The sequence below is a fragment of the Jaculus jaculus genome, chromosome 5 (genome assembly GCF_020740685.1).
Source record: "Jaculus jaculus isolate mJacJac1 chromosome 5, mJacJac1.mat.Y.cur, whole genome shotgun sequence".
In the NCBI taxonomy this organism is placed as follows: Eukaryota; Metazoa; Chordata; class Mammalia; order Rodentia; family Dipodidae; genus Jaculus; species Jaculus jaculus.
In genome coordinates this window covers 83,835,826-83,859,016 of record NC_059106.1, presented here as the reverse complement: position 1 = coordinate 83,859,016, position 23,191 = coordinate 83,835,826, and the positions used below count along the sequence as shown (strand labels likewise).

General features: G+C 41.0%; 1 protein-coding gene across 3 annotated transcripts in view; it reads right to left on the bottom strand.

The window, feature by feature from the left end:
• Positions 1 to 23,191, bottom strand: part of Mast2 (microtubule associated serine/threonine kinase 2) — a 216,644-nt gene that overhangs the window by 126,662 nt on the left and 66,791 nt on the right. For 2 of the 3 annotated variants that reach the window (XM_045150689.1, XM_045150690.1), the window contains exon 4: positions 3,334 to 3,365. In XM_045150689.1, the coding sequence (XP_045006624.1) occupies positions 3,334 to 3,365 (32 nt within the window). Of the gene's footprint in view, positions 1 to 3,333; positions 3,366 to 18,575; positions 19,372 to 23,191 lie in introns of those variants that run through there. The other variant, XM_045150691.1, reaches the window with a different exon arrangement.

Genomic DNA, 23,191 nt, shown 5'->3' with positions numbered 1-23,191 from the left:
ACCCTTCAACATATTGGTCTTGGCAAAGACTTTCTGAATATAACCCCAATTGCTCAGGCAATACAACCACGGACAAAGCGCTGGGACCTCATGAAATTGCAAAGATTTTGTACAATAAAGGACACTGTAAGTAAAGAAAGAGGCAACCTACAGAATGGGAAAAAAAAAATCTTTGACAGCTGCACAGCTGATAGAGGATTACTATCTAGAATATACAAAGAACTCAAAAAGTTAAATAATAAGAAATCACACAAGCCAATTAAAAAAATGGACTATAGGGGGAGGGAATTAACATGGGATTTTTTTTTATAATCATGGAAAATGCTAATAAAAATGTAAAAAATTTTAAAAAATGGACTTTGGAAGTAAATAGAGTTCTCAAAAGAAGAAATATGGATGGCATATAGTATCTTAAAAAAATGTTCTACATCCCTACTCATCAGGGAAATGCAGATTTAAACTACGTTGAGATCCCAGCTATAGCACTCCTAGGCATATATCCTAAGGACTCATCTCATTACCTTAGAGATATTTGTTCAACCACGTTTATTGCCACTCTAATCAAAAAAGCTAGGAAATGTAATCAGCCTAGATATCCCTCAATTGATGAGTGAATAATGAAGATATGCCACATTTATACAATGTAGTTCTATTCAGCAGTAAAGAAAAATGTAGTTATGAAATTTGCAGGAAAATGGATGGATCTGGAAAGGATTATACTAAGTGAGGTAACCCAAGCCCAGAAAGCCAAGCGTCACATGTTCTCTTTCATAATGGATCCTAGCTACACATGATTGGACTTCTGTGTGAGTAGGAAGAAAACTTAGTAGCAAAGGCCAGTAAGCTAGAAGAAATATAAAGGGAAGATAAAGGAAGGGAGGAGGGTGTTTAATAGGATTGTATATATGTGAAGAATAGATTAATGGGGGTGAAAAGGCCCAAAGTGAGGTCAGAGGAAGAGATTGAGTAAAGGCAAAGTGGAGGTAGGGCTAACCAAAATCTAAAAGGATATAAATAAATCATGTGGAAAACTACTTTTTTGGACAATGGAACGCTCAGGAGCCATAGATCATTGCTAGAAAATTTTCAGTGCCAGGGATGGGATACTTTCCAGTGAGTTATTGGCCAGGGCGGTCCCTGATGCTCCCAAAACATCATAGGCCATTGAAGCACTATTATATATTAAGTGAATCTTCTCATAATTTTAACAGGAATTGAAAAGCAGGTGGCATGACTTCTACTGCACAGATAAGAGAACTGAGGTTTAATGAGATGAAGTGATTTGTCTAGGTTTACAAAGCTGCTACCATGATGTAGCAGACTCTGAACCCCAGGGGTTTTCTGACTCATAGCTACTATCTCTTTATATCAAGCTGCAATGAACTTCCATAAACCATCCAAGGAACTTTATAAAAATCCCAGAGAAGGGCTGGAGAGATGGCTCAGCAGTTAAGGCACTTGCCTACAAAGTCTCATGATCTGAGTTCAATTCCCCAGTACCCACGTAAAGCCAGATGCACAACAAAGTGGTGCACACATCTGGAGTTCATTTGCAGTGGCTGAAGGCCCTGGTGCACCCATCCATGAGTCTCTCTTCTCTTCCTCTTCCCACCCACCCCCCTCTCTCTCTGCTTGCAAATAAATTTAAAAAAATATTTTTTAATCCCAGAGAAGAATTTAGTCATTAGAGTATTTTTACAAAACTCTGAAGTGTCAGCAACAGAAAGAAGTATGTTTTACCAGACATGGTGCTGTACATCTTTGATCCCAGCAACATGAAGGCAGAGGTGAAGGATTATGAGTTCAAAGACAGCGTAGGGCTACATGATGAGTTCCAGATCAACCTGGGCTAGAGTGAGGATCTACTTCTAAAAATATAAAAGAACGTGTATGATGTATACACGAAATATACTTTGTAGTGTCAAGGGATGGAACCTTGTGGTGCATGAGCCTTGTGCATGCTAAGCACACATTCTACCACTGAGTTACCTCCATAGCACACATTCTGCTTTCTCTCCTTTTTTCTTTTATTTTGTTTTGTTATGTTTTTCAAGGTAAGGTCTTGCTCCAGCCCAGGCTGTCCTGAAATTCACTCAGTCTCAGCTGACCTCATGATTCTCGTACCTCAGCCTCCCAATGTGCTAGGATTAAAGATGTCTGTCACCACACCTGTCCAACGCTTTTCAACAGGCATTATAAATGATTCTGGGGCTGGAGGGATGGCTTAATGATTAAGGCATTTGCCTGTAAAGCCAAAGGACCTCTCAGTTCAATTCCCTAGAACCCACATAAGCCAGATGCACAAGGGGGCGCACGTATCTGGAGTTCGTTTGCAGTGGCGTGCCCATTCTCTCCCCACCCCCTTTCTCTGTCAAATAAATAAATAATTTTTTTAAAAATAAATGATTCTGATTAGGTAAATTAGCAATATTTCAAAACAAAGTTTTAGAGAAAAAGTAGTCCAAGAGGACTTAAGAAATTAAAATCCAGGGACAAAGACAGTTAACAATCTCCCTTATTTATCCCTAATGACAGAATAAAGCAAACAGATAGGGACCTGTTTTAACCTAGTCTTCAAGCTTAAATATCCTAGCCCCAATTTGTCAGAGAAATTTGCCTTCCTCTAGTAGCTATGTTGTGAGATACCAAGACAAAATTTTAGACATAATATCCCAATGTTTTTACCTTAACAAATCCACTAAAACTCAGTAAACCCCCAAACAATAGAATTATATTGTGATAGATACCTAAGTGGGAACATTTCTATCCTATTGCTAGATAAAAATTGGGACAGAGGCCAGGTATGGTGGTACATGCCTTTAATCCCAGCACCTGGGAGGCAGAGATAGGAAGATCACCATGAGTTCAAGGCCACCCTGAGACTACATAGTGAATTCCAGGCCAGGCTGGGCTAGAGTGAGACTCCACCTTAAAAAAACAAAAAATTAGGAGAAGAGAATTTGGGACAAGGTAGATTAAGGAAGAGGAGGCTCTGACCTAATGATAGCAATCACCATGGACCACTGACTTTCCTGATTCACACAACAGACACAGAAAACAAGATTTTTTTTTTTTTTTCGAGGTAGGGTCTCACTCTAGCCCAGGCTGACCTGGAATTCATTATGGAGTCTCAGGGTGGCCTCGAACTCATGGCAATCCTCCTTCCTCTGCCTCCCTAATGCTGGGATTAAAGGCGTGCACCACCAGACCTGGCAAAAACAAGATTCTTGAATGGGATTTCTACAGTGGATATTGAGAGCAGGTTCTCAAGAGAGTTCCTACAGCAGGAGATAATCATGAACAAAACCTTAATGGTAATAACCATCTACTTACAAGCTGCCTCTCCTTGGAAGGCTCAACTCTTTCTGAAAAACAAAACAAATATACAAATTAGACAAATAAGGGCCCACTGGGTCCTGTAAGCCTGCCTAAATATCCTAGGAGATTTATAACATCATCTTAATAATGGCAAAGACTTAACTGTCTCTACATGATAGCCTATTCCTTAGCCTCTAAAAGTTAAAGGAAATAAAGACTAGTTAGGTTGGTTTTGTTATTCTTCCTTCTTAAAGGGAATGCATTCATAGAATACTTGCAGTATTTTTCCCACTAGATGGAACCATCTCCCCAGTGTAGATTACAACTAGTCTTTAGCCCACCCTTTAACAGCTAATGAATTGTAATGGTTTCATATCACTAGCAGCAGGGATATGAAACAAATAAATGGGACTGTGTGGGGAGACTGCAATTAGAATTTTTTGTTTGTTTGCTTTTGTTTTTTGAGGTAGGGTCTCGCTCTAGCTCAGGCTGACGTGAAATTCACTATGTAATCTCAGGGTGCCCTTGAACTCATGGCAATACTCCTACCTCTGCCTCCTGAGTGCTAGGATTAAAGGCGTACACCACCATACCCAGCTAGAAAATATTTTAGACAAGTACCATACAGAAAATATGTAACAAAGGATTATTACATACCCTACTTGCATGAGAAAAAAACCCTTACAATAATATATAACTTTTGTAACATACATGAATATTACATAACCCTTAAGAAAATAGCTGGAGCCTCTGTGACTTGCTTTCATAGTGTTTAAAGTCCCAACTCTCACCAAGCATGGTGGCCCACACCTTTTACCCCAGCACTGTGAAACTACATAGTGAATTCCAGGTCAGCCAGGGCTAGAGTGAGACCTTACCTCAAAAAAACAAAAAAGTCCCAACTCTCAGCAGTCCTCTCTTAGGAACTAACACCCCCTACTATCACCCAAGGATTAAATTTAGAGCCTTACACATGCTACTGCTCTCTCACTGAGCTATATACTCCAGCTTCTTTTTGTCCTAGTTTTTTTGATTTTGTGTTTTCTTTTTCCAGGTAGGGTCTTGCTCAGGTCCACACTCACCTGGAATTTACTATGTGTTTTCAGGGTGCCTAGAATTCACATGTGCCACCAAGCCCAACCCAGCTTTGGTTTCATTTATTTTGTTTTATTTATTTAAGAGAGAGAAATAGAGACAGAGACTAAATATGGTTTGCCAGGGCCTCTTGCCACTGCAAATAAACTCTAGATGCATGCACCACTTTGTGCAGCTGGCTTTATATGGTACTGGTGAATCAAACCAAGACCATCAGACTTGGCAAGAAAGTGCCTTTAACCGCTAAGCCATCTCCCTCTCCAACCCGTCCTTGTACTTTTTTTTTGTTTGCTTTTGTTTTTGTTTTTTGAGGTAGGGTCTCGCTGGCCTAGGCTGACCTGTAATTCACTGTGCAATTTCAACCTGGCCTGGAACTCATGGCGATCCTCCCACCTCTGCCTCTTGAGTGCTAGGATTAAAGGCATTTGCCACCACGCCAGGCTCCTTCTACTTTTTAAACAGAGTCCAAGTTTACCAGGCTGGCCTTGAACTCTGTAGCCCAGTGTTGTATAACTCTGTCCTCTAAGCATAGCAACCATTACCATCTTCACCAAAGTAGCTGTGACTACTAGCAAAAGACCTTCAAGGGAGATGAGAGATGGCTTAGCAGTTAAGGCATTTGCCTACAAAAGCCAAAGGATCCTGGTTCAACTCTCCAGGACCCACGTAAGCCAGATGCACAAGGGGCATATGCATCTGGAGTTTGTTTGCGGTGGTTGGAGGACCTGGCATGCCCATTCTCTTTCCCTCTCCCTCTCATAAATAAGTAAAATATATTATTTTAAAAAAGACTTCAAGATTGAACCAGCTGATGTTCTCTCAGAAGAAAAGGATAAGGGTCATCAAACCTTCACCTGAGATCTGACACACCCTCCTTTGCCTCTCTGACAGCTGTACGTAATTCTACCCCATCTAGACATATTACCATGGGAGGTACTAGTGTATACTGTGCATGGAAACATAACTGAAGGGGGAACTCCATCTATGAAGCTATGAAGAAATCATCATCCATGCTAGGGTGAGGCTTTTCAGTGATATGGCTTATTTGGAGTCACCTACACTCTTGTAAGTAAACATAAAAAACAAATTGACTCACCAAGCTGGACATGCCGTTGGTGCCATCAGGGTTGAATAGATGTTTATTTACATCTACTCAGAAAAGTTCATGCAACACTTGGTTTCCTACAGGAAAATGCCACAACCAGACATGAGCTTGAGAAGTGCAATGGTATGACTGTTGTTATAGATGCAAGGCATCCAACCAAGGCTAAACTATTTGAGCCTAGAACACCCACTGGGGTGTCCAACAGGACTGTCCTTCCCCATGTGATGTGTGGTGCTGTGCCTTCTTGTTCTGGTGGCAGTTGCATGGGACTTGCCATTGGTAAAAAGACATATAAATAAGGCTGACCCAACTGCAGGTGAAGTGTTTGTGGGAGGAATACAAGGCCATCCTTTCTTCAATACATTATGGAGTAGAGTCTAATACATGAGCACAGGGATGCCCCCAAAACAGATGAAGGCCAAGTGCATATAGAGAAGACCCTGAGTATGGCATGTAAGGGGTGAGATTGTTGGCAAGCCACTGCAGAAGCTGTTGCCACTGCTACGCCTATCTTAATTAATGCAATTAGGGCTGAGGTGGCTGCTCCATGGTAAACTGCTTGAGTAAGGGATGAGTTTTAGCCTGGGCTAGAAGTTAATTCAGCAGGATACTCACCATGCTCTTTATGAGACAGGAGTGGCTTTAGCAAATATGAATGACTTAGACAAGCATGTTCATTAAGTTTATAAATGGTAAAACAATCAATGACAATGTGGGGAAAAAGCAGAAAAAGAGCACTGACCAGGTAACTTGAAAGCACATGGCAAGACATGGGTCAAGCTGGCATTCCTAAGGGGGGGGGGGTGTAAAAAAAAAAAAAGAAAACTAAAGCCAAATACTGTCCTAGTGAGCCTCTGGAAAGCTTCAAGGCCTACAGAGCTCATAGAAGGTATAAATGATAAAACAACACAGATGAAAAAGACTAAATTTGACCCAGGGGTGAGCAATTATTTTCTCAAAATAAGCTGTGTACATTTCTCTCCTGCAAAAACAAATACTAGAGCCAGGCAGCGCAAGCCCAGAGTCTTTCAGATCCAGAAAAACCAGCCTGAGCAGCCTGTGCACCAGGGTAGAGCAGAGTCTCACTCCCTGAACCAAGTACATTAGCTTGAATGGGCCTTACTAAACTTACTATGGATGAAATGATGTAAAGCAGCCCCATGGAAATGCTCTAGAATAAAGAAAAGTAACAGGAACGGAAGAGATGGCTTAGTGGTTAAGCCCTTGCCTGTGAAGCCTAAGGACCCTGGTTCAAGGCTTGATTCCCTAGGACCCACATAAGCCAGATGCACAAGGTGGCTCATGCATCTGGAGTTCATTTGCAGTGGCTGGAGGCCCTGGCGCACCCATTTTCTCCCTCCCTCCCCCACCCCCCCCCCTCTCTCTCTCTCTCTGCCTCTTTCTCTGTGTCTGTCACTCTCAAATAAAATACCTCACATCCATGCTGCTGTCCCCAATATTGTTCTTTTGGGGAAATGGTTGGTAGAAGCAATGAAATCTTTTCATGCTATACTGGATCATGCTAATGTTCTTTATTATTCCCTTAGTTGCTGACTCTTGAGACCAACTGGCACATGATTTTAATGTATGGAGGTGGGCTTTCAGAGATCCCACCCACCTTCTCTAAAAAGGTTTCATTATGGGGCTACAAAATGGCTTGGTTGTTATGGCTAGGATTAAAGGCATGCACCACCACGCCCGGCTCCTTCTACTTTTTAAACAGAGTCTAAGTTTACCAGGCTGGCCTTGAACTCTGTAGCCCAGTGTTGTATAACTCTGTCCTCTAAGCATAGCAACCATTACCATCTTCACCAAAGTAGCTGTGACTACTAGCAAAAGACCTTCAAGGGAGATGAGAGATGGCCTAGTGGTTAAGGCATTTGCCTGTGAAGCCTTAAGACCCAGGTTTGACTCCCCAGAACCCCTATAAGCCAGATGCACAAGGTGGTGCATGCATCATTTGGAGTGGCTGGAGGTCCTGGCATGCCCATCCTCTTCATATCTGCCTCTTTCTCTCAAATAAATAAATAAATAAATAAATAAATAAATAAATAAATAAATAAATAAGAATTAAAAAGTACTTCACAGGATAAGACATCATAATAGGAGGAAAAGATCATGACATCAAAATAAAAGAGAGGGCTGGGAAAATGAATGACTTAAGTGGTTAAGGCATTTGTCTGTGAAGCCCAAGGACCCCGGTTCAATTCCCCAGGACCCACATAAGACAGTTGCACGGTGGAGGGGGGGTCATGCGTCTGAAGGTTGCAGTGACTGGAGGTCCTGGCATGCCCATTCTCTTTCTGCCTCTTCCCCTCCCCCCCTGTTTCTAATAAATTAAATTAAATTAATGCATGAGCCACCATTCCTGCCTTAAATTTTTTTTTAAATAAATGAATTTTAAAAAAATAAAAGAGAGACTGATTGAGGGGGGAGGGGATATGATGGAGAATGGAGTTTCAAAGGGGCAAGTGGGGGGAGGGGGGAATTATCATGGGTTATTGTCTACAATTATGGAAATTGTCAATAAATAAATTTTTTTTTTTTTTTGAGGTAGGGTCTCACTTTAGTTCAGGCTGACCTGGAATTCACTATGGAGTCTCAGGGTGGCCTCAAACTCATGGCAAACCTCCTACCTCTGCTTCCCGAGTGCTGGGATTAAAGGTGTGCGCCACCATGCCCGGCTCAAATAAAATATTTTTTTTAAATATTTGAGACAGGGAAAGGCAGAAAGAGAGAGAGAATAGGCATGTCAGGGCCTCCAGCCACTGCAAACAAACACCAGATGCATGCGCCCCCTTGTGCATCTGTTTTATGTGGGTCCTGGAGAACTGAACCGGGATCCTTTAGCTTTGGAGGCAAATGCCTTAACCAGTAAGCCATCTCTCCAGCCCTCAAATAAAATATTTTTAAGTACTTTATAGGGCCCGAAAGATGGTTTAGCAGTTGAGGTGCTTGCCTGCGAAGCCTAAGGACTCACGTTCGACTCTCCAGATCCCACATAAGGCAGACACACTGTGATGCAAATATGTCAGATTGTATATGTGCACAAGGGGCACAAGTGTCTGGAGTTCGACTGCAGTGGCTGGAGGCCTGGGCACACCAATTCTCTCTCACACACACACTCACATACAAAAAAAAAAAAAAAGGATTTCATAAAAAAGGCTTGGAGCCGGGCGTGGTGACTCACACCTTTAATCCCAGCACTCGGGAAGCAGAGGTAGGAGGTTTGCCATGAGTTCGAGGCCACCCTGAGACTACAGAGTTAATTCCAGGTCAGCCTGGACCAGAGTGAGACCCTACCTCGAAAAACCAAAAAAAAAAAAAAAAAAAAAAAAGGCTTGGGCTTAGCCAGGCATGGTGGTGTATGCCTTTAATCCCAGCACTTGGGAGGCAGAGGTAGGAGGATCACCATGAGTTCGAGGCCACCTTGAGACTCCATAGTGAATTCCAGGTCAGCCTGGGCTACAGTGAGACCCTACCTCAAAAAAAAAGAAAAAAAGCTTGGACACTCCAAATGATGCATGCACCACCTTGTACATCTGGCTTATGGGGGTTCTGGGGTGTCAAACCTGGGTCTTAGAGATGGCTTAGTGGTTAAGGCACTTGCTGGTGAAGCCTAAGGACCCATGTTCAACTCTCCAGATCCCATATAAGACAGACACATAAAGGTGAGGCAAGTGCAAGGTCACACATGCCCACTTGGTGACACAAGTACCTCAAGTATGATTGCAGTGGCTGAGGCCCTGGTATGGCAGTTCTCTTCCTGTGTCTCTATCTTTTAAATTAAAAAAAAAACAAGGCTTTATTGCGTATATGATATGGTGCTAACCTCTGTGTTTTATAGACTTAGGAAAGCATATGAGGACTAGGAAGATGGCTTAGTGAATTAAAGCACTTGTTGCACAAGCATAAGGATCCAAGTTTAGACCCCCAGAACCCACATAAAGCCAGACACGGTAGCTCACCACTAATCGCAGTGTGTCTATAGCAATGTGGGAGGACATGAGACATGAGACTCCATGAAAGCTCACAAGCCACTGAGCCTGGCATACATAGCTGTGAACAAGAGACCATATCTCCAACTAGATGGAAAGGAAGACTAACCCCAAAGATATCCTGTGACTTTCACATGCACACCGTTGTGTATGTGCACCCATATTCACACGCATCACATCACATACACAAAGATTTTCTTTTAAAGAACAGTATCTGAAAGATGGGCAAACACATCTAAAAGAGCAAGGATGAAGTTAGAGGGGGATAAGAAAGAGTAAGGAGTTAATATCAACAAAATACATTGTGTGTGTGTGTGTACAAAATATCAAAATAAGATATGAAATTAAATTTTAAAACAGATTGGGCCTGTTGGCTTTCCCTCATAAAGGAGCAGATGCTGGAAAAGCTCATCAGATCCTCACCTGTGCCTTCTTGCCAGTACATATAATTCTGCCCCATCAGCATGTGAGTCCTTGGTAGCAGGAGGTAACAGTATATAGTATGTGGAAGGTTAACTAAAAGGGGAGATTCCATCTATGCAGCTAGTCATCATCCATGCTTTTTGGAGATGTAACTCTTCTGCGGTCACCTATGCTCCATGTAAACTCATTGGTTCACCAAGTCAGATGGGTGGAATAGTTATTCTGGTCTGTCACTGGTGTCCTACCTGTGGTTAAGTAGATGTAGTCTCTATCTCCCAGAGGAATATTCATACATCTACTCAGGCCATGAGCTTACAATCCTGCTACAACCTCCAGAGTACCTGGGATTACAGACCTGTGCCATAAGTCTAAGGTAGGACTACTCTGTTTTCTGTGTGTGCATGTATAATGTTATGGTGGTAGAGTGTGTGTGCTGTACATACTTATGTGAGCACACACAGAGGACAGAGAACATTGGGTATCTTCCTCTATTACTCATTCATATATTTCATGGAGGTAGAGTTTCCCTCTAAATCTAGAGCTGCAGTTTTCATGAGCCCTAGCAATTCTCTTCTGACCTCTGCTTCTCACACAACTAGTTACAGGTATATATGGCCGCAACCAGTTTTACATGGAAACTGGTGAATCTCAGGCCCTCATGCTTGTGGCAATAGTAACCACTGAGAACTTAACTAACCTCCAAAACTATTCTTCAATGGTTAATTCTATGTGTCTTATATACAGAGTTATCAGTATTATTTTATGTTTTTAAATCATGTTTGCATGGTTTCATTTGTGTATACCTGATTATGTCAGTTTCATCATTCAACACTATAAACATTGGTAGAATCATCCACCTTTGGACAGTAGTCACATCCAAAATATATCTGTATTAGCCAGACATGGAGGCACATGCCTTTAATCCCAGTACATAGGAGGCAGAGGTAGGAGGATCGCCATGAATTCAAGGCCACCCTAAGACTACATAGTGAATTCCAGGTCAGCCTGAGCTAGAGTAAGACCCTACCTTAAAAAATTAATAATAATAAATTTTAAAAAATAAAATAATATATATATTTATCCATTCACCAATAAATGTTCTGAAAGATAACAACCAAGATTACTAAAATGAAGGAGAAATAAGAACTTTCCACAACAAAAACAGGCTACAGGAATATATGATCACTAAGCCAGTTCTACAGAAAATACTTGAATGGATCCTTCACACTGAAGACAAGGAAAAACACACATGAGAAAACAGGAATCCATGTTCAAATAATTAATACAAGAGAGTAAAGGAAAAACAGTAAGTACTACAAAAGCAAGAAGACTGGCTAGAATAAATATGCACCTTTAAATAATAACTCTTAATATCAGTGACCTCAATGCCCCAACTAAAAGATAAAGACTTGCCAGGCATGGTGGCACACACCTTTAATCCTAGCATAGGGTAAGCAGAGGCAGGAGTATCACTGTGAGTTCTAGGCCAGCCAGGGCTAGAATAAGACCCTACGAAGAAAAAAGAAGATGAAAAAAACAAAGACAAGGAAGGAGAAGGAGTAGGAAGAGGAGGAGGGGATAAGAAGGAACAAAAAAGAATTGCAAACTGGATTAAAAAGGTAAGATAATTCCGTTTGTTGCCTCCAAGAAGATCACCTCTCCATAAAAGAGACACTGCCATAGGTGAAAGGAGGGAAAACGGTATTTCAAGCAAATGGGCTTAGGAAACAAGTGGGTGTTGTTATCCTAATATCTGACAGGATAGACTTCAAACCAATATTAGTTAGAACAGATAAAGAAGATCACTTTAAGTGGGTGTGGTGGCACATGCCTTTAATCCCAGCACTTGGGAGGCAGAGGAAGGAGGATCACTCACTCTGAGTCTACATAGTGAAATCCAGGTCAGCCTGGGCTAGAGTGAGACCCTACCTCGAAAAACCAAAATAAATAAATAAATAAATAAATTTCTGAATCCAAGCTGAACATGGTAGTGCATGTCTTTAATCCCAGCACTTGGTAGGAGTATTACTATGAGTTTGAGGACATCCTGAGACTACCTAGTGAACTCCAGGTCAGCCTTTGCTAGAGCAAGACCTTACCTCAAAAAACTGGAGAGATGGCTCAGCAATTATAGTGCTTGCCTAAAAAAGCTTAACAACCTGGGTTTGATTCCCCAGTACCCACAAAATGCCAGATGCAAAGTGGCACATGCATATGAAGTTCTTCTCTTCCTATTTGGAAATAAGTAATTACAGACATACACACACACATAACATATCTGGTTTTTCGAGGTAGGGTCTCACTCTAGACCAGGCTGACCTGGAATTCACTATGTATTCTCAAAGTGGCCTCGAACTCACAATGATCCTACTACCTCTGCCTCCTAAATACTAGGATTGAGGGGTGCATCACCACACCCAGCTTGGATTTTTATATTTGTATGTAATCTGGTAACAGTTACTAGTAAAGGCCAAGAAGCTAGAAGGAGCTGTTATATAGGAGGAAATGAGAGAAATCTTTTTGTTGTTTGTTTTTCGAGGTAGGGTCTCACTCTGGTCCAGGCTGACCTGGAATTAACTCTTAGTCTCAGCGTGGCCTCAAACTCACCACGACCCTCCTACCTCTGCCTCCTGAGTGCTGGGATTAAAGGCATGTGCCACCAAATCCAAAGGCAAGGGAATAGTAGATATTTAAGTAGAGGGATAAAACACTGAAGCAAGAAACATCTGAGGGGTTCAGGAGAGGAGGTAGAAGAGAGGAGGGATGAGGCAGGATTAACCAAAACTAAAGATGATATGAATAAACTATATATTTCTTCATTAGTCATTGAAAATATAATTTTGGTTTTTTTGTTTGTTTATTAGGTTTTTGGTAGAGCTTCACTCTAGCACAGGCTGACTAGAATTCACTTTGTAGTGTCAGGGTAGCCTCAAACTCATGGCGATCTTCCTACCACTGCCTCCCAAGTGCTGGGATTAAAGGCATGTGCCGTCAAGCCCAGCTGAAAATATAATTTAAGCCAGGCATGGTGGCTGGAAAAGAAAAGGTCATGTGAAAAGAGTATGGGGGAGAAAGACGAGAAAATAATGAGAGAGGATTATGATCAAAATAACTATGTAGGGCTGGAGAGATGCCTTAGCAGTTAGGGTGCTTGTTTATGAAGCCTAAGGACCCATGTACAACTTTCCAGATCCCAGGTAAGTCAGACGCACAAGATGACACAAGTGTACAAGGTCGCACATGTGCACAAGATGGCACACACATCTGGAGGTGTTTAAAGATATATTTTATTTATTTATTAATTGAGAAAGACAGAATGGGTACTCCAGAGCCTCCAGCCACTGCAAACAAACTCCAGATGCATGTGCCCCCTTGTGCATCTGCCTTATATGGGTCCTGGAGAGTCAAATCAGGATCCTTTGGCTTTGAAGGCAAGTGCCTTAACCGCTAAAACATCTCTCCAGCCCACATCTGGAGTTTAACTGCAGTAGCTGGAAGCCCTAGTACACCAATTCTCTCTGTCTCTCTCTCTCTCTCTCTCTCTCTCATATGTATAAAGATATAGGAAAAAAAATTATGTAGATATAGGAAAATGTTAATAAAAATATGCTATAAAGAAAACAGAAAAGGGGCTGCAGAGATGGCTTAGTGGTTAAGGTAGTTGCCTACAAAGCCAAAGAACCCAGGTTCAATTAACCAGAACCCACATAAGCCAGATGCACAAGGTGGCACATGCATCTGGAGTTTGTTTGCAGTGGCTAGAGGTCCTGGCACACTCATTCATTCATTCTTTCTTTCTCTCCAACAAATAATAAAAAAATTCTTTAAGGAAAAAAAAAACAGGGCTGGAGAGATGGCTTAGCAGTTAAGACATTTGCCTGCAAAGCCAAAGGATCCCAGTTCAATTCTCCAGGACCCATGTAAGCCAGATGCACAAGGTGGCACCTGCGTCTGGAGTTTGTTTGCAGTGGATGGAAGCCATGGCACGTCCATTCTCCCTCTCTCTCTCTGTCTGCCTCTTTCTCTCTCTCAAATAAGTAAATATTAAAAAGGAAGAAAAGAGAAAGAAAGAAAGAAAAAAGAAAAGAAAAGAAGGTCCTAGGGGAGTAACAGCAGCTGTTGTCTGGCTAACTGTATATATTTATGCCCACCAAAGTGTCCTCTAAGTACGTTTTTGAATGTTTATATTTATGCTCATATATTAATGCTACTCTCACTTTTGATTAGAAAAGCTTCTCTTTTCATGGCAGTGACCACTGGCGTAACTCAAAAATCACCATATGGCTGAAGAGATGGCTTAGCAGTTAAGGCTGGGAGTGGAGAGTTAACTTTTTGCGGGGGTGGGGATTGAGATAGGATTTCACTCCTGCCCACGCTGACCTGGAATTCACTATGCAGTATGTAGTCTCAGGGTGACCTTGAGCTCACGGTGTTCCTCCTATCCTTGATTCCGGGATTAAAGGTTTGTGAGGGTTAACTTTTTTTATTGACAGCTTACATATTTATAGACAATTAGCCATGATAATTCCCTCCCCACTATCACTTTCCCCCTCACAAATCCACCATCTTAATCACTGAGCAATTTCTCAAGCCCTGGCAGAGCGTTTTTAAATGTTTTATTTTTCTTTGCTTATTTGAGAGAGAGAGAGAGAGAGAGTGTGCGCGCGCGCGCACAAGCGGGTAAGTGTGCCAGGGCCTCCAGCCACTGCTAACAAACTCCAGATGCATGCATCCCTTGTGCATCTGGCTTACGTAGGGACTGATCCTTTGGCTTTGCGGGCAAGTGCCTTAACCACTAAGCCATTTCTCCAGTCCCCCTTGGGGAGCTTTTAATGTACTGTTAACTTCCTCCCAAGAAGCCAGGTGAAGAAAGTTGGTTGTATCTGGGCTGATTTTTGGAAAAACAGATGATCTAACATCTCTCCAGAAAGCTATTAGTAGCCAGGCATGGGTATCCCAGCACTTGGGAGGTAGTGGTAGGAGGATCACTGAGTTCAAAGACACCCTGATACATAGTGAATTCCAGGTCAGCTTGTGCTAGAACAACACCTTACCTCAAAAAAAAAAAAAAAGGAAGGAAGAAGAAGAAGAAAGGGCTTGAGAGATGGCTTAGCAGCTAAGGCTTGTGAAGCCTGAGGACCCTGGTTTGAGGCTCCATTCCCCAGGACCCACATTAGCCAGATGCACAAGGGGGCACACGCATCTGGAGTTCATTTGCAGTGGTTTGAGGCCCTGGCGCACCCATTCATTCCCCCACCCCCTGTGTCTTTCTCTCTGTGTCTGTTACTCTCAAACAAATAAATAAAAATAAACAAAACCAAAAAAAAAATTTAAAGAAGAAAAAAGAACAATTATTAAGACCCAAACATTTGTTTGGATTTTCAAATTCAAATGAGTTTATCCAGTACACCAACTGTTTCACTAGACACACATTATCTTTTGAACAATTTAAAGTACTGTTTTACAAGCATTGCTTTCTCTTTCAAAATGTCCCAATGCACTCTTCTGGAAAATGAACTTTAAAGTAGTTAAAAATATATATATGACTATAGGAAAACACCCTCTAGCTATACAATCTGATAGTTTGGTACTGTCATTAGATAGAAATGGAACCAAGAGGAAGGGCATCAATAAGCAAGGTAGCAGATAATGGGGACTACCTCAGGCACTACTGGGGGGAAAATGCTTTATTTAACACAAAACAGGCACAATAACTGAAAATATTCCCCATCTAACAACTAAGATTCCATTTCCAAACCCAGATAATTACAGAGAAATAAAGATATAAGCATGAAATGCAATTACACAATGCTTATTTTACATTACTAGTCATTTTTCTGGTTTTATAAAATTTATTTATTTGACACAGAGGCAAGCAGATAAAGGGAGAAATGGGTTTACAAGGGTCTCTAGCCACTACAAATGAATTCCAGATGCATGTCCTATGTTGTGCACCTGGTTTTTATGTAGGTACTGGGAAATCAAATACAGGTCCATAGGCTTTGCAGGCAAGCACCTTAAACCACTGAGCCATCTCTCCAACCCCATCTTCCATTAGTAGCTACTTGAACATGCATCACTGTAGTAACAGGAAAAATTAATATAGTAAAATGGGGTTTGTGATGACTTTTTTTGTTTTTGTATTTCGAGGTAGGGTCTTACTCTAGCTCAGGCTGACCTGGACTTCACTCTATAGTCTCAGGGTGACCTCAGAACTCATAGTGATCCTCCTAACTCTGCCACCCCACACCCAGCATAAAAAGAGTTTTGTTTTGTGGGGGTTTTTTTTGTGTTTTTTTTTTTTTTTTGGTAAACCAAAGCCACACCGAACAGTTACTAAAAATTACTGGGTCTTCCCTGTTTATAGTAACATTACTAAGAAGTACAAACGGCCAGGGGTGGTGGCACACACCTTTAATCTCAGCACTTGGGAAGCAGAGATAGGAGGATTGCCGTGAGTTCGAGGCCACCCTGACACTACATAGTGAATTCCATGTCAGCCTGAGCTAGAAAGAGACCCTCCCTTGGATAAAGGGAGGGGGCTGGAGAGATGGCTTAGCGGTTGCCTGTGAAGCCTAAGGACCCTGGTTCGAGTCTCGATTCCCCACTACCCATATAAACCAGATGCACAAGGTGGTGTATATATCTGGAGTTCGTTTGTAGTGGCTGGAGGCCCTGGTGAACCCATTCTCTCTCTCTCTCTGCCTCTATTTCTGTCTGTTGCTTTCAAATAAATAAATAAAAATGTTCAAAAAAGAAAGAAAAACATTTAAAAAAAGATCAAACATAATAGTAACTGCAAATACTATAATTTGCTTTCAATTGTGTTCTGTTTACATTTGCTAATCCTTTACATTTCCTTTCATTTTTTCTTTTTTTTTTTTTTTAATTAGAGAAGGAAAGAGGGAGAGAGAATGGATACACCAGAGCCTCCAGCCACCGCAAACTCCAGATACATATACCACCATGTGCATCTGGCTTACGTAGGTACTGGAAAAATCAAACCTGGGTCCTTAGGCTTCATAAGCAAATGCTTTAACCACTAAGCCATCTCTCCAGCCCCACATTTTCTTTCTAAGCACTTTAAAGAAATAAATATTAAAGTTAATGCATGGTGCTTTATGCAAAAAAAAGGGGGTGCGGGCATTTGATGTTAATGTTAAATGAGAACGATAACAAAAAAAAGTTTACACTTTATAATAAGACCTTCAGAGGTTAGTGTTCTACACTGAACTTTCATTATATCAATTCTCAAAAATGTTCAGTGATGAGCTGGTGTTTTTGTTTGTTTGTTTGTGTTGTTTTGTTTTATTTTTTCAAGGCAGGGTCTCACTCTAACCTAGGCTGACCTGAAATTCACTCTGTGGTCTCAGGTTGGCCTTGAACTCAGTGATCCTCTTACCTCTGCCTCCCGAGTGCTGAGATTAAAAGTGTACGCCACCATACCCAGTTGGTTGTTTTTTATAATAATAAAGTAGTTTAAGCCAGGCGTGCTGGCGCACGCCTTTAATCCCAGCACTCAGGAGGCAGAGGTAGGAGGATCACCGTGAGTTCAAGGCCACCCTGAGACAACAGAGTGAATTCCAGGCCAGCCTAGACTAGTGTGAGACCCTACCTCAAAAAAACAAAAAACAAAAAAAAGAACAAAGTAGTTTGATTTGCAAATCACGAAAAAAATTCACCCAAATTAAAAGAATTTAGTGTGTGTTTTAGTGCAATACCTTATTTGCCTCTTTATATACCAAATAACCTAAGATGTGAGGAAAAGGATGGATGGAGATAGTTAGATGCATAGGTAGTTAGGTATAAATGGATGAACAACTAGATGGCCTATATACAAGTTGATAATTTGGAAAATTTCTTAATATTTTATGTAGAATTAGCTAAGGAGCTGGCTCACTGGTTAAAGGTGTTTGTTTGTAATGCCAGACAGTCTGGGTTTGATTCTGAGGACACACATAAAACCAGACACAAAGTAACACATGGGCCTGGAGTTCATTTGCAGTGGCAAAAGACCCTGGCACGCCTATTCATATTCTCCCTAACCCCTCATAAATTAAAAAATAATAATAAATTAATTTTAGGATTTATTGATTTGGTAGAATCAAATGCCATATATATGACTTAATGATGGTGTGGGCACATGCATGAAAGTCAACAACAAAGCATGTTTACTCTAAACAATTTGCCAGTAGAAATGCCTACTTGCCCAAAATTAAGCTTGTGTCCTATATAGGACCTATTGAATTGATCCATTCACTTAACTCAATATTAAGTCCAGGAAGCATTTTTCTATCAAAGTAGCAAACCTAAGTAAGGTGTGGTAGCACTGTATGTTGACCCAGCTACTAAGGAGGCTTGAGATGAGAGGATCACTTGAGCCCCGGAGCTGGAGATCAGCCAGGGCAACACAGAAATATCCTACCTCAAAACAAAAGAAAGGAAAAGAAACAAAAACAAAAAAAAAGTAGCAAGGTCTTAGACAAATGCCCTAATTACAAGTACACTTGAAAGAATAAAGAGGAACTTAGTGACACCTTACACTTCCTCAAACAAATAAAATGGCAACAATATATCTAATACATTTTCAAAACACTGAACAGAAAGTAAGCAGAAAAAGACTTCCTTTTACTCACCTGTAACCCTCTTCTTCTCAGAATACTGGAATCATCCATAGCAGATACAGACAAAAAAAGACCACTCCCTAGGAAGGCAACTACTAGCGCCTACTTACTGCTGAATAAAGAGGTAAACAGTCCATTCAGCACAGCAGGCTGTGCCCAGTAACCTACCGCTCTGCTAACCCAGGCAGCATCAGGACAACCACTGCCTCTTTCTTCATGGGAGATACAGAAAGATCACGCCAGACTAGGGAAAATACGTCTTTTTTTTCTTTTCCACACGTACTTCTTTGGCTGAAATTATCTAAAGCACCAAAAAAAGAATAAAGGTCCCAGAAAAAAAAAAATTCAATCTTGGATATCCTGACTTCACTGCTCATTAAAAAGGTTTGGCAAACAAAACAAGAGTCTCCACCTATAGCTACCAAGCTTATAAAAACCGTGTCACGTTTTCCTTTTCAAAAATAAAACCACTCCGCACACTTTTTTAAGACAATTGTTCAGAAATAAAAATAAAACATACTATTATGCCTGTCTTTAGGCTCAAAATGACATGAAACCAGTCATTGTTTTTACTAAATCGGCAAAATTCCTTTCATCCTTTGTATAGACAAAGCAAATGTCAGATTCTTTCCATACTATCTATCACAGGCTCTTTTGTTTCTTTACTGGTAGATACACTGGTCTTCACTTCTCCAGCAGTCCCTAAAGCCTCTCTTTTCAGGAGCCTGGATCATTGCTAAGGTCGTTTTTTTGCTGCTCTTTTATGCCCTTGGAAAGGGATAGTACACGTGTTGTGAGTTCTGAGCATGGATGAATTCATTCATCTATTCATCGCTGACGTACTGTCACAGGAAGCACTCCCATTCCAGCGGACTTTAAAAGGGTGCACACAGCATGCAAAGCCTATTTTCGCCCAAGCTCAGAACTACTTCTTTGGTCACTGTCTCCTTTAATCGAAATAGGCCTCTAGCCAAGTTTAAAATGTTTGTCTCAATTCCTAGCTCAAATTATATACTTTTTTAGACCTCAGGAGGGAAAGGTTAGCTTTTATAATATGATTCTGCCACTTAAATATCCATAAGCAATGTTTATATTTTCTCATGTTATAGTAATTGTTGGAATTCTATTAAACAATAAATTGAGGCAAGCTGATTATTTTTATAATTCACAAGAAAAATTATGAAGGCAGCACTATTTTTAGAACAGGATAAAATACTAATCTAATACTAATCTAATTCACAATTACTCTTTAAACTATAGAGCATGCTACAAAAATTATTCTCTCCCCAAAGGGTTCCAGAAAATATTAACCTAAATTTTCTATTTTTGACAGACAGAGAAAGGTATGTATAAAGAACTCTAAATCAGTCTGTTACATCCCCGAAGAAGTAAAGACAACAATAACTATAGGACAGTTGCATTCCACATGGCACAAGAAAAGCTACCCCTTATAGTTATGACAGCTGCAGCCAACAGTCTGGGGCATGAAGGAAGTCCTATTTACAAGATCTTTTTCTGGTCTTGTTAAAAGACTAGCTTTACTTCTAAAAAACAACACAGAAAGCAGTATCTAATTCTTTTTATTTCAATAGAAATTTTCTAATCTTTCATCACACAACCAGTGAGGTCTTTCATTGTGACAGTTAATAAATCCACATCTCCATGGACTCCTTCCATCTGCTGCTTTAAACTACTAACGGCTGTATTATGTCTGTGGGGAAAACAAACACAAGACCTGAACAGACAGATAGCTGCTTTGCATGTAGGGTATGCAATATAGTATATTAATGTTTGCAAAGTCACAAACATTTAAAGCGGTAGATCCTATCAAAATAAGTTTTTATTAACTAAAACCTATGTACCAGCAAAGAAGAAACTGGAGCAGTCTCTCATTCATTCAACACTAATTAGTAAAAATCTCTTATTTAGGGCTGGAGAGACGGCTTAGCAGTTAAGCGCTTGCCTATGAAGCCTAAGGGCACCGGTTCGACGCTCAATTCTCCAAGACCCACAAGGGGATAGACACATCTGGAGTTCGTTTGCAGAGGCTGGGTTCCCTGGCACACCCATTCTCTCTCTCTCTCTCTCTGCCTCTTCCTCTCTCTGTCTGTCATTGTCAAATAAATAAAAACAAATAACCAAAAAAAAAATTTTTTTTAATCTCTTAGTTAGGGCTGAAGAGATGGCTTAACAGTTAAGGCCTTTGCCTAAAAAGCCAAAGGATCCCTATTCAACTCTCCAGGACCCCAGATGCACAGGGAGCACATGTATCTGGTGTTCCTCTGCAGTAGTTGGAGGCCCTGGCATGACCATTCTCTCCCTCTCTCTCTCCCTCCCTTCCTCTTTCTCTCTCCTCCAATAAATAAAATATATTTGTTAAATTATCTTATTTATTGGAGAGAGAGAGAGAATGGGCACACTAGACACATGTTCCACTTTGTGCATCTGGCTAAATGTGGATACTGAAAAATCAAACTCAATGTGTTAGGCTTTGCAGTGAAGTGCCTTAGCCACTGAGGAATCTCTCCAGCTCAGTAAAAATACATTTTAATGTTTAATTTACTTATTTGAGAGAGAGAGAGGCAGATAGAGAGAGAATGGGCACATTAGGGCCTCTGGCCACTGCAAACAAACTCCAAAGGCATGTTGTACCTTGTGCACCTGGCTTACATGACTACTAGAGAATCAAACCTAGGTCTTCAGGCTTTGCACCTTAACAGCTAAGCCAGCTAAACCAATCTCTCTAGCCCCTAAAAATATATGTTTTTAATTTTTTATATGAGAGAGAGAGAATGGGCTCGCCAGGGCCTTCAGCCACTGCAAATAAACTCCAGAACCATACACTTGTGCATCTGGCTTGTGTGGGTCCTAGGGAATTGAAAGTGGGTCCTTTGGCTTTGTAAGCAAGTGCCTTAACTGCTAAGCCATCTCTCCAGCCCCCATAAAAATATTTTTAATGTACTATAACAAACTATTCAGATTGAAAACTCACTATTATTCATTTACTAATTGAGGAATCATTTATTATGCCAACCACTAAGAATCAAGATCAATTACACATGCATTTGTGTTACAAGAGCTAAAATCCAATGTGGAGACCAAAAACAAACAAGTAATAATGGTTCAATACAAGAAGTTCTACATCAGGCACATTAACAGAAGTGGGGAAGAGAACTCAATCTTCTGGGCGTGGTGACAACATCTTTAATCCCAGCTCTCAGGAGGCAGAAGTAGGAGGATCACTGTGAGTTTGAGACCAGTCTGGGCTAGTGCGAAACTCTACCGCCTCCGCTCCCCATACCCCAAGAAAAGAAAATAAAGAAGACTCAATCCATTGCCCTGGGAAGGCTGCAGAAAGGCTTCCAGGGGAAATGCCATCTGGTCACTGATATAAACATCATGGCAGTATCAGCCCTTGGCCAAGACAGGCTTCCTTTCCTAAAATATGTATAAAGCTTAAAACTCTTCAATTAGTGCTCACTATCTAAAAACCTAAATAATAGCTTCACTCCTTGGCATTAAAGACCACATGACACCCAACAGAAGATTTTTATACACACTACCTTACACTAGCTTAACCTTCCAATCAGAAAGAACAATGCACTATTTCCTGAACATACCGATTCTTCACCACTTCAAACACTTTGTGTTAAGCAGGAATACAACCACATACTTCATAAATTATTAGAAAAGGCCATTAAGTGATAAATATCAATGTTTTCTAATCTTTCCCATGGCTGTATACCCCACACAGAGTTCCTGCCACAGCCTGGATTTTTTTGTTGGGGTGGGGGGAGTAGGGTCTCACTTTAGCCCAGGCTGACCTGAAATTCAATTTGTAGTCTCAGGGTGGCCTCAAACTCTCAGAGATCCCCCCTTACCGCCTGAGTGCTGGAAAAAAGGAATATACCACCAAGCCCAGCCTGGATTTTTATTTATTTATTTAAGAGAGACAGAGAAAATATAAACGAATTGGCAAACCAAGGTCTCCAGACAGTGCAAACTAATTTCAGATGCATGTGCCAACTTGTCCATCTGGCTTAAAGAGGTACTAGGGAATCAAATGGGTCCTTAGGCTTCACAGGGAAGCACTTTAACCACTAAACCATCTCTCCAGCCCAAGAGCCTCATATTTTGTTCTTAAAGTTCACATAAATTTTGCATTCCTCTAGGATTGTTTAATGTTAAAATAATATTGGTAATTGCTGATTAAACTGCAAAAGACAGAAAAGGAGTTACCAGGAAGGGAGGAGAAAAAAAAAATCAAGACTACAAATGCAATGAAAAAGTCAATAAAAAGGACTGGAGAGATGGCTTTAGTAGTTAAGGCACTTGCCTGCACAGCCTAAAGACCCAGGTTTGATTGGCCAGAACCGAAATAAGCCAGATGTACATGGTGACATATGCATTTGAAGTTCATTCACAATGGCTAGAGGCTCTGGCATGCCCATTCTCTCCCTCCCTCTCTTTCATAAGTAAAAATGTGCCAGGCGTAGTGGCACACACCTTTAATACCAGCACTCGGGAGGTAGATGTAGGAGGATCACCGTGAGACTCCATAGTGAATTCCAGGTCAGCCTGGGCTAGAGTGAGACCCTACCTTGAAAAAAAAAAAGAAAAAAAAAACC